This window comes from Apis cerana, linkage group LG7 (assembly GCF_029169275.1).
Source record: "Apis cerana isolate GH-2021 linkage group LG7, AcerK_1.0, whole genome shotgun sequence".
NCBI lineage: Eukaryota > Metazoa > Arthropoda > Insecta > Hymenoptera > Apidae > Apis > Apis cerana.
The window spans coordinates 12,837,659-12,849,432 of NC_083858.1; the positions used below are offsets into that span (position 1 = coordinate 12,837,659).

The 11,774-nt window shown below is 42.2% G+C and overlaps 1 protein-coding gene across 3 annotated transcripts; it reads left to right on the top strand.

Moving 5' to 3' along the window:
• The first annotated feature begins 2,428 nt into the window (after nucleotides 1–2,428).
• On the top strand, nucleotides 2,429–11,635 carry LOC107999213 (forkhead box protein E1-like). Of its 3 annotated transcripts, none has more exons than XM_017058908.3 (3): nucleotides 2,429–2,575; nucleotides 6,129–7,354; nucleotides 9,430–11,635. In XM_017058908.3, exons 2-3 carry the CDS (start codon nucleotides 6,172–6,174, stop codon nucleotides 9,705–9,707), a joined length of 1,461 nt encoding a protein of 486 aa, XP_016914397.1. In that variant the 5' UTR covers nucleotides 2,429–2,575; nucleotides 6,129–6,171; the 3' UTR covers nucleotides 9,708–11,635. The 3 variants fall into 3 exon arrangements, with proteins under 3 accessions (XP_016914397.1, XP_061933314.1, XP_061933313.1); XM_062077330.1 differs by lacking the exon at nucleotides 2,429–2,575 and adding an exon at nucleotides 4,827–4,926; XM_062077329.1 differs by lacking the exon at nucleotides 2,429–2,575 and having other exon boundaries at nucleotides 4,928–7,354.
• The last annotated feature ends 139 nt before the right edge of the window (nucleotides 11,636–11,774 follow it).

Here is an 11,774-nt window from a genome sequence, read left to right on the forward strand (position 1 = left end):
ATCGTTTGAATTATATCGTGAAAAAGCATACATAGACGCTTTCGCAAAGAAGATTACACCATGATCGCATCGTATTATAATCAACTTGGAACGGAATGGAATAATCAGAGTGGGACGAAGATGTTTCAAAATATTAAATATATTTCTTTTTTTTTTTTTTGAATATTAAAAATATATACTTTTATCTTTATTTATATAAATGTTATATTTATTTTTTAATTTCAATAATATTAAGTAAATAATCCACACATCTTCTCAACCTCTTTACGTTTTATGATTTCGATGCTGCTGCACCATCGTCACTATTTACACAGGATAAAATCTACTTACACGAGTATCCGTTTTCTTTTTTTTTGCTCCCCTTTTTTTTTTTATATAGAAAAAGGAAAGACAAGGCGAGAAAGAAGGATCCAAAGATTCAAGACGACGGAATCTCGTGTCAGAACAACCCCCTACGGTAGTCGAGATCTAAACAGTAAAACAGTGGATTAAGTGGGGTACACACGTTGCGTAAACAACTAGGCACGACGGGGGTGCGTCCCGGTTAGTGAAAAATTTCTACTCAGCAGGAAGGCGTATTCATTCGTAGACAAGCGTTATTACTACTAACTTTTAACGAGCTCTGATATAAAAATAATCGATCGATTGATATGATAAAATGTTACTGTAATCGCTGAAACGCAATTATACATACATATATATATATATATACATATAAAAAAAAAAAGGAAAGAAAGAAGGACGAGCATTTCTTTTATTAAATTAAATTTAGCTCTCCAATTTCGAAAAAATTGCTTTGCGATTTTATATCATGATAATTTTTGAAAATCCTCGAGAAAAATCTTCGAGAAGATCACTGTGTTCGATTGCAAGGAACACCGTGAAATCCGAGCTTTCGTGGAGTATCACAAGGAATTAAGGGGGGCCTCCGATAGAAACTTACACGTACAAGAGGAGGGACTTGCGCGCTTTCCAAAATAGCAGCATCAGCGGATAAACATGTCTTATTTTGAGAGCTGGTCTTCCTTCTTCGTTCCTCTTTGGCCTGTTCTACCGACGAGCCTGATCTTACGCAAAAGAAACACTATCCAGACACTGTACGCCAAGGATGGACTGCAGAAATCCGAAGGAATTATACGGTGCTCGAAGAAACCAGGACGAACCCTGAAAATTTACGAGCTTCCGAATAGATCGATCCACGGATGATTTGCTCGCGACATCCATACCACTTTTCACCCTGTCCCCGCCGCTTAAACGTTAATTCAAGAATCCTTAAGCGACGAAAACGGTCCACCCACTGACTTCAAGGATTCTCGTGGGAAAAGCGTCCAACGATCCGGCTTTATCCTCATTTAGATAACAATAAAACGAATTTCATATATTTTAAATCATCGTATTACTTCATTATTTCACTTGAGAATTCAACTTTATCGTTCTGAGGTGAGTTATGAATTCTATTAATCATTATATACATGTATATACATATATCTAGAATAGAATTTGCAAAAATTCCATAAAATCGCTTAAATGTTAATTCAAGAATCCTTAAGCGACGAAAACAGTCCACCCACTGACTTCAAGGATTCTCGTGGGAAAAGCGTCCAACGATCCGGTTTTATCCTCATTTAGATAACAATGAAACGAATTTCACATATTTTAAATCATCGTATTACTTCATTATTTCACTTCAGAATTCAACTTTATCGTTCTGAGGTGAGTTATGAATTCTATTAATCATTATATACATGTATATACACATATCTGGAATAGAATTTGCAAAAATTTCACAAGATCGTTCCATAAGATGCCACGTTTTAGATTGAATTAAAAGAAGAGAAGAAAAGACATAGATGGAGAAGGGTGATAAAATTAACGAAAATCCTTTCGTTCTAGCTGCTTCTACGGATGAGCGTAGCAAGGCGCCGCTGTGTATGGCAACCACGTGCTGTTCCATTTTACCCCTTCCATTTACCGGGCGTCGCGTTCCCTCGCGGCCGGGACGAGGCACAACAAAAGAGAGAAGAGACGAAATTGTTTGCTTTGGGTGCAGTTTAAGACCCAATCAAAACAGGGACGCGTTAGCAGAGAAAAGATATCCGTTTCCTTTAAGAAACCGAACGTCCTCCCCACTTTGCAAGCTGCAATTTTTCATTGCGTTTCCAACTATCTTTCCCTATCTATGGATTATCCACAGGTGTTTGAAAATGGACAACAACGTGATTATAACGATGAGATTTCAAAATGACTGGACTTGGAACAAGGCTCGAAAATGGACGATGGTGTAGGTGCGAGCAAGAGAATTCGGGGATAGGATCGAAGATGCGACAGAAACGTAGGACTCGTAACTCGTGCACCCACGATCAGTGGTATAAAATTACGGTATCATGTAAACAGAGAATATCGTCGGCGCGTCTGATGGCCGCTTGGGTGGCCGTCAGGGCCTCACGTGTTCTCCACAAGCAGTGAGACTCTAACTTCGGCCTCGTCGAGCAGACGAATCGCGTAAATCGCCCGAGAATCGACGAAATGGAAATTGGCGAATCGGGAGGAGAAGAGGAGACGATACTTTTGCGCGGTAATTACGAATCTTTAATTTCTCAAAGATATGCGTGTTAATCAACCTCCGAATAACAATAACAATCCTTTAGCTGCTCGAGTTTATTCGTACAGAATTAACTCTTCCAAAAATCTAGAAAATTCTTTCCAAGGAAGAGATTGTAAAAAGGAAGAAGTATCTGGTAGGTTGAAAAGCGAATTATCGGAAGAATCGAAATGTCACCGGATGTAAACAGACGAGAAAGTGAACGTGAGACGACGGGCAATGTCTGGTTCCGGTCTGCGGTTTTCCTACGGGAACACGTGCGACCGAAACGGGTTTTCTTCGGGTGGTCTTGAACCGCGTCGTCGGCTCCGCGTTTTATCTCGAAAAAACCGAACCGTCGCGATTCCAGCCGCATTGTTTGCCGGAGGAGGAGGGAGGATCGTTTCGGGGTCTTCGAAGGAATTTACTCCCACGAATAATAATTTTTCCAACGATTTCTTTCTTATTTTTGCATAGGTAAATTGTACCTATGTCCCAGTCTTCCTGCGCTTCTTTCGTTTTCCTCTTCTTTTTTCTCGGATATCTGAAGGGCTCGATCAACTTTTTCCCCCAAGTGCCACTTGAAACTGTCGCAGAAAACGTCACGGGAAATCTTGGAAGCAGTAAAATAGTAAACACTTCTAAGCGCCACTATCTTCAGAGGGTGGCCTCTAGAGAAAAAGAGAGTATATATATACCTCGCTTTCAACCCTTAAGCCACGAGGTCCGCTCGAGATGTGCTTCGATATTTTTATTTCTTCACGGCGGAAGGATCATGCTGGAAAGTGGTTTCTAAAGAATCGAAGTAAAATCGAACGTCATTTACCGTTATCTTTTTATCGTCGTCAGAAGAACATGGTTTGAACGCGTTTTGACCAATTGTTGATTTCTATTAGATTTGTAAATGCGAGGAAAAAAGACGTTTTACAAGAGCGTGGCAAGGAGTTAACGGAACTACGAGATACACACGGTGCAGGATTTCAAGTAGGAAAAGACAAGATGGCCGTGACGCTTCTCTTTCATCGGATCGTTCGCCGTAAGGCAAACAAACTCCTTGAGAATTCGTGATCTGTGAGAGAGCACACGATACAGACGTTGGATGACATTAAATAATTGCCCTCCCTGAATGCCTCGCTTCCACATTTCGCGGAAATTATTACGGTTAAAGTTACCAAAAAACATTCGAATTCGACCGTTCTCATTCTTTGTCTGAAAATTTTCGAATTGGATTTCCTTTTTTGCATTTCGTTGTTATTATATTCTCTTGATATTCCGTGCGTGACAGCGACGTGAAATTTTCTTTGTTCGAAACTTTAAATCTCTAAAGCCTTTCGAGAATCGATATTAAAGCGGCGCACGTGGAGCCACGACTTTTGATAAGCGGCAATCTCTATTCTTTCAGGGCCAGTTACTCGACACTCCATCACGTGTTTCGATATATAAACATTTCCGTTTGATTGACCGCGATCAACGAGTCAATTGACAGCCGGATTGTTGAGACTTAGCGGCAGGATTGAAAACATTTCGATAAGAGAGTTTAAAGACTTGATAAATAAAAAAGTAATACTTATACGTATATCTATACGTGTTAAAGACTCAGAGGTCCATAATGAAACCGTTTGTAGCATAGTTGAATACGGATGTAGATTATTTATTAATTATTAATATATATATAAGTGTAATAATTATAACGTTTAACGAGGAAATTATACGTTTTTCTTATTTTATAGATAATATTATTTTCACGTGGTGGATGTGGAGTGTTTACTTTTCGATACTTGCAGCATTATGAGCAATCGGAAATGGCGGAAAGGACCAAGTGACCAGGCCGTTTGTATTTTATTTGTTATTCGAGAAACGATACGATATCGATAAATGTGATATTTTTAATAATTCTTTTTTCCATCGCCATTCAGCGAAAAGGAAAAACGGCAAACACTGAAATTTTAATATTCCGTGAACGGAAATTCACGATGACGCTTAAGATCTATTAGAAACTAACATGACGGGTAAAATTTCCAGATAATCGGTCTTAATTTCAGGATAATCAATGATGCACGAGTTCCGAGAGAAGCTCGAAACAGAAAATGGAGGGCGGTTCTATATTCGGGCGGAGCGTATTTCTAACCTCTCGTTGGCTAACAACACGGACCAATCGTTTCTTCGAGTTTTTTCGTACCGTTTGCGTATCCAGAAATTATAAAATTCATTGTTCGAGTAAGTTGTCTCCATTAACGTCGAAATAAGTAATTCTAGACCGAATAATAATCAACAATAATCGTACCAATTAATTAAGGCCAATATTTCTTATCAAGTTAAATATACAAATTGCACTGTTCTATAGTGTAAGTATATAATTATACAAATATACATTGTACACAAATAATCACAAAATCTATATTTATTACAGTTAAAAATATAATAGAACGAAACATTTTGTTTAATCTCCGAATAATACACTTTTTGAAATTATTCACGAAATTAATCGCAGTTCTCGATCTTCATACAGGGACATCGATTGGTAAATTTTAATATTTTTTTCTCTTCTATCTCAAAACATTCCTCTTCAATCTGTACACGGGAACCGTATTAAAAGTAATGGCTTACTTGGATACTTTTTTAATATTTAAAAAATTCTACACCAAGCACGTACTCTCCTCTTACGGTCCAATGAATCGGTCAATCGAATCGATACACCGTTAATCACGATCGAGATTTCACTGCAACAGGAAGACGGGAAAAGTTATGCAATTTTCATTACGATCTTCCATCGAGCGATCGCAACATGTTCGATTCTCGTTCCCGGTATCCGAGTTTATCTCCGTCAGGCGTGGCATCGATTGGCGAAGATCGATTCCCATTGGCCGCAGCCGCGAGCTTCGGTATCGTGGACTGGCCGGCGACCAATCGAGGATCGAGTCGCCTCCCCTCGGCTCGCCACGCCTACTCGGGCTAGGAGGGGGGGGCGAGATTGGCTCCGTGACGGAGTGGCCCGCGTCATCGCGATGTACGAAGCTTCCACCAGGTTCAGAGTTGATCGCGAGTTCCAGTCATCCGAAAACACTTAGCGGCGCATCAGCGCGACGTATGCCAAAGTGGCAAGTTTAAATAATTGACCCCACCGTTCCACCTCGCGCAAACAATTTACATACGTAAATAACGGCTTCTTTCATCCTCCTTTCGTATTGTGGTCACGCGTGGAAACGTCACGCGAATTCGTCCCCGCGTGTCGTGTGCAACGACCGAAACGACAAACATAAATAACAAATAATACGGGGAAATAGATTTTTTTTTTTTCTCTCCCATGCCTCCTCCGGAATTCCGATCACGAGTGGAAGAAATCGGTCGATAAGTGGCGCGATAAGTTTTTTAAAATATTTCGTCGATTTATTCAGAACGAACCTCGGTCACCCGTGATTTTCCGAATGATCGACAGAAATTAGTGAAACGAAACTGGTGCTCGGCTCCCCAGAGTCGTATATCGGTCGGTGAGGTGAACGAACTATGTGTATATACACATGCATGTATATATAGTTGGAATTTTTAGAATGTTTCCGACCGAGTGACAAAACTGGCCACGACGGATATCCATGGATCAAACGGTGATCGTCCCGTCGACTCCTCGGGGAAGCGCCGTGGACGGCTCGAGGATCGCGATGAAGAACGAGACGGATTCGAGTGTTCACGTGCAAGATCACCAGTCGACCCATTCCAACCCGACGGTGGTCCCTCGAGCCAACCTAGCCATTTCCAACCCTCTCTCCCAGGACCAGAGTCTGGACACGCTGATGTGCGGCCAATCGACGAGCGAACTGCCTAGGAAGCCGGGGGCCCGGCGCCAGGAGAAGCCACCCTACTCTTACATAGCGCTGATAGTGATGGCGATCCAGTCGAGCCGCGAAAAGAGATTGACCCTCTCGGAGATCTACTCCTTTCTCCAGCAACATTTCCCCTTCTTCCGCGGCGCGTATCAGGGATGGAAGAACTCGGTGCGCCACAACCTCAGCTTGAACGAGTGCTTCATCAAGCTTCCCAAGGGGCTGGGGAGGCCCGGCAAGGGCCATTACTGGACCATCGACCCCTCGACGGAGTACATGTTCGAGGAGGGAAGCTTCCGCCGACGGCCGCGAGGCTTCCGCCGCAAGTGCCAGGCGCTGAAGCCCCAGTACCCCCAATACTTCTCCGGGAGCGGGCCGGTGCAGGCGGCCGGCTACGAGAACCTGGCGCCCGGCGCCGTGGAGTACGCGAACGGGTATCAAAACCAGTACCAGAATTACCAGGAATACGCGATGTACGCGCCGGGTGGCGCGGTGTCCTCCGATTGGCCGTACCCCGAGGCAGCGTACAAAGCGGCGCCACCCATCGCCGAGGTGACTTACAAGACGACGGAGGTGACGTACAAGACCGGCGAGTCGTCGGTGTACAGGAACGGGGAGATAGTGGCGTTCAAGAGCGAGCCCGGCTACGTGGCCAGGAGCCAGGAGCAGCTGACTTACAGGCCGGCGGACGGATTCGCGGTGAAGGACCAGCAGCACCACCCGGAACCAGTCTACAAGGAGAGCGAGGCTATCATGTCCTACAAGTGCCCGTCCAACCCCGCGCCGACCACTCAGGCGCCTGGCCAAGATTATTACGTCGGTTACGGCCTGGCCGGGGTCAACAGCAACGTGAACGTTGGCATGCAGGCCATCCAGGAACAAACGGGGAGCAGCAGTCCCGCGGGGAACGTGAATTCGCCCCACAGCGGATGCCAGACACCTGTAACGGATAATGGTGAGCTCGAATCTGAAATTTTTCCATACTTCTTATTATTTCGTTGATAGGTATTGATTCACGTTTAATTGATTGGTTCAAACTAAGACTGTTACGTGGTTTCGAAACTCGAAGACAATGATAGTTGGAAGGGCCATGTGGAAAGTCGAAATTTTTCCATACTTCTTATTATTTTGTTGATTTTCGTGATAGGTATTGATTCACGTTTAATTGATTGGTTCAAAGTAAGACTGTTACGTGGTTTCGAAACTCGAAGACAATGACAGTTGGAAGGGCCATGTGGAAAGTCGCAGACAGTTTACGACCATACAGGCGCCGACTTTTCTGAAAGCTACTTGTTCCTCGTGCATTTCGCAGCTCCCTTCTAAAATCTGTCTCGGATCTATCGCAAATCTAAAAATTATTCCCGTTCGTTTTCCGAGGACGAGTGAATTTAAAAATCCGTCTTTTTCGACAACGTCGTCGAGAGTAATACTTGGTGCTGACAGCACCTATCAGTGACGCGTACATTGTATATTCCTCTTGTTGAATAATTCGATCGAATTGATTTGCAAGGATCGTGGACGGAATGATTCCGCTCGTTTGGTTTATGAATGGAACGATTTCATGAACGCAAAAGTTTACTACGCCGATCGCGCGATAAACAAATGATCGTGGTGAACGAAAATACACGGTTTTTTTTGTATCAGTTACCGGTAGTCGCGTGCTGGTAAGTGAGGTCTCAAATCGCTTATCGTGTAAACATTTACAAGTAGGGTAAACAAAATGTTCTTTAATCTAAGTACATCGAATGTACCTTAAACACCAGCCGGCTCGTTTATTAAACCTTTCCGCGCAGAATTCAGACCCAGACTCGGACGAACTGTTCATCGTCCACGATGAATTCACCTTAAATAACTTTCCATGATATTCCCCGTCTAGATTCATCTTTAATATTAATCCTAATTCTTTATCGAATCAGCTTCTTCTTTCAATAATTTCTTACCTAACTGATCTTACACTCCTCCGTTTCTTTTTCCCAAAGAAAGAACTCGAAATTTTCCTGATAATAAGCCATCATCATTCCCATCCGTAAGTACAATCTCTTCCTTCTCTCCATCTCGATACACCGTGCCAGTGTAGCATCGACAAGGGATAAACTTGCCACCCACGCGCCCTTCCTCCTCCATCCGCCTCCCCCTCTCTTTTCTCGTTCAGTCAGTAAAGTGTAAACGAGATCAATCTGCAGACGCCTCGGTAGGCCCCCGGTTTTCCTGTTTCTCTTTTTCTCGTCTCTAACCCCGGTCGGATGTATTTCTGGACCGATCTCTCTACTCCCTGCGACTATGGCATCGTTGTTGCCACGATATTCGCTCGAGGCTCTCCCTCTCTCCCTCTCTCTTCTCCTCTTCTTTCATCGATATTCGGCCGATCGTTCGCCGCGAAATCGGAGAGTGTCGTCGGAGGAGAGTAGAGAAATTGGGGGGAGCGAAAATGTTATCTCGAGCGGAATTTGTCGGAGGCGGAGAGAGGATTTTGACTGACGGCACTGCCATTCCGGCCACACACGACGCTGTTTTAACGACTCTCGGTTACACTTGCTCTCGAATTAAATTGGGAATTTTGTGAATCGTTCGAGCCGATCAACAGGTAATTCGATCCCATTCCTCTGGATTATTTTTATTTTTATTCGTTGCGTAAACAAGCTTTACAAGCGCTGGATAATTGGGTATTTTTCGTTCTGTTTCATTACGTGTATCTCTCCAAAGAGAACGTTAAAAGAAATTCGGTCAGAGAGAAGGAGGGAGGGAGAGAGGAAGACGAAAGGACAAAGATAGGAATCGAGTGAAGTGCTTCTACTTGAAGAAGAACTACTTGAGAGTTGCCGGAGATTTAGATTTATCGTGTATACCTATACAAAGACCGATTCGTATCTTTCGCTTTCTCCTCTTAATTTCCTTCGTGCGTGTGGTCCTTCCCTCCCCCCCTAATTCTACCAAAATTATCGTCGAAATTTGTTACAGTTTTTATTTTACATTATAGAAATTTCAAAAGTTTGATCGAAGAACCCGCCATTACTCTTCTTCTTGTTCCAGGTATAAAGATGCAGTGCTCCAACTCGAATTCGAACAGCTCGGGAGGCGGGCTGATCGATCGTAAACCATCCTACTTTGGGCATCCAGCCGGATCCGTCACCTTGAGCTCGTTAAGCTCCCTGAGTTCTCTAAATTTGAGCAACATCGGCGGATTGAGCAGCGGATTGAGCATATCGAATATACCTGGCACGGTCTCGTCCAACGTTCATCACACCACGACCGCACCTCCGACCACCATGTACTACGATCCGATTAAATACAGCATGTCGAACGTGTGACCATCCGGAAGAGAATATTGAAACGTTGAAAGTGCGACAAATCGGGATCATTCTCGATAAGATTCCTCGGCGAGGAAAATTCGAATCGAGTGCGAATGTTGAAAGTTATGTTGAAAGGAAGGAAGGAGTCTATTACTTTTTTAAACGTCGCTTCGTCAAAGTGTATATTGAGATTTTATTTATATTTATAGTTAACGAATAAATGTTACTAATTTAAGTCACGCGAATCAATTCGATGAAATGTAAAATTAAAAAAGAAACTGTTCTTCGCTGAGAAAGAAAGGAACGAAGAAAATTTTTTTCTTTTTTCTTTTTGGCTTCAATCATGCTTCGACGATGGTTGTGGTTTCGAAATATATATATAAATTCGAATTAAGACAATCTACAACTGCCGATGATGTGTATCAAAGCGAGCTGAATAATATCAACGCGACGTCGCGACATGGTTTTGCGGTGACGATAAAGGATTTGTTGATAACGGCAAAGTCTCTTTCCTAGTCCCTCCACGAATCGATTCCAGGAATTTCGTTTGTCAGACGGCTTGGAACTTGACGGTTATCTCGCGTAACAAGATCATTATACTTTTTATCGATCGATTTATCGTACGACGAATTAATTTTTTTTTTTCCTCCGTAGCTTCGATCATTCCTTGTTTAAAATAAATTTGAATTCTTCGTAAATGATTTGATGATTCTTTACTCATAAAAAAAAAAAAAAAAAAGAAGAAAAGAAAAAAAAGAAGAAACTCGCAAGAGGAACAAATTTTACGATCTCAGAAGCTGTTTTTTGTTTTTTCTTTCTTTCTTTTTTTTTTTTTTTTATTCATTTCTTCGCTGTAAAAAAAGGAAAAAAATAAGAATAAAAAGACCGAACATGAAAAAATTCCTCCGTTTCACTTTCGAGGGCTTCGAAGAGGAACCAGTCGATTCTTCGCAGGAAGGTTATAAAAGGAGATAATGCGGTCGTGAACGATAGTAACATGTTTTACCAGTAATAACGAGCGACAGATTTCTATTGAAACAGCTTGTCGCTGGATCCCTGCCATAAAAATGACGAGAACAAGTTGAAGAAGGCTCCTTTCGGCCAGCCAGGACACGACTTATTTGAGTAACATGGAGCTTCCTCTCGTCGACCTTCTTTCTCGTCACGTGTTCAAATAGCACCGGTTCCTCTTACCGATATTCTTACGAATCACGTTGTTACACTTCTCCGCGAAAATCTACTACGCTCGATTATCGGATGTCACGTCCAAAAATAATACACGTGATATCCGATCCAGATTTCATTATCGCCGAGCGGAGAAAGAAGAGGAAGAAAGAGATGCTTGGAAATTTTGCCGGATCGATCGGAAGGGGATGACCTTTCTCTTCTCTCTTCTATCTCCTTGCGAATCTTTGTGTTTTGTTGTTTACACCCAAGTATATGGTGAATGTGTTTACAACGTTTAGAACGGTGAAAAAATACATTGTGCTGTAATAATACTCGAATATAATACTTGCAATCACGAGTTTCATTGCACCATCGCCATTAACGGATAGATGACCCTTTGTTTCGGTGATTCAAGCTTCGCTATTTATCGATGATTTCCTTGAATCGGCTTCAGGGAATCAAGAGGCACGAGATTGCTTATGTAATAAATTAGAGAATGTTATGCGAGATGGTGGATCGCATGTGGTGTCGGCTTACACGAAACAGATTCATAACTGACATTAATTTCGCATTAAGATATTTCCCCTCATCCCCGATTCGGAGATTGATCTTGCTCCTTATGGGAATCAGGATCGTTCGATCCCTTTGTCAATTCTTTTGCACTGTATTTATGTCAAGTGGTTGCAACTTTGTTTTCATTCTCTGTAGCAAAATTTCTCATCAAGTTTTTCTAATACTATAATGGATTAAATTGTATATAATAAATGACGTTACCTTTTGTCAAATTTTTTTTTTATAAAACAACATTTTACGTGTAATACGTTTTGTTCCATTTTTGCAATGATCTTTTATTTTTTTTTTTTTTTTTTATCTTATAACATACCACGCGATTCAGATATTCAAGTGGTATATGAAAAG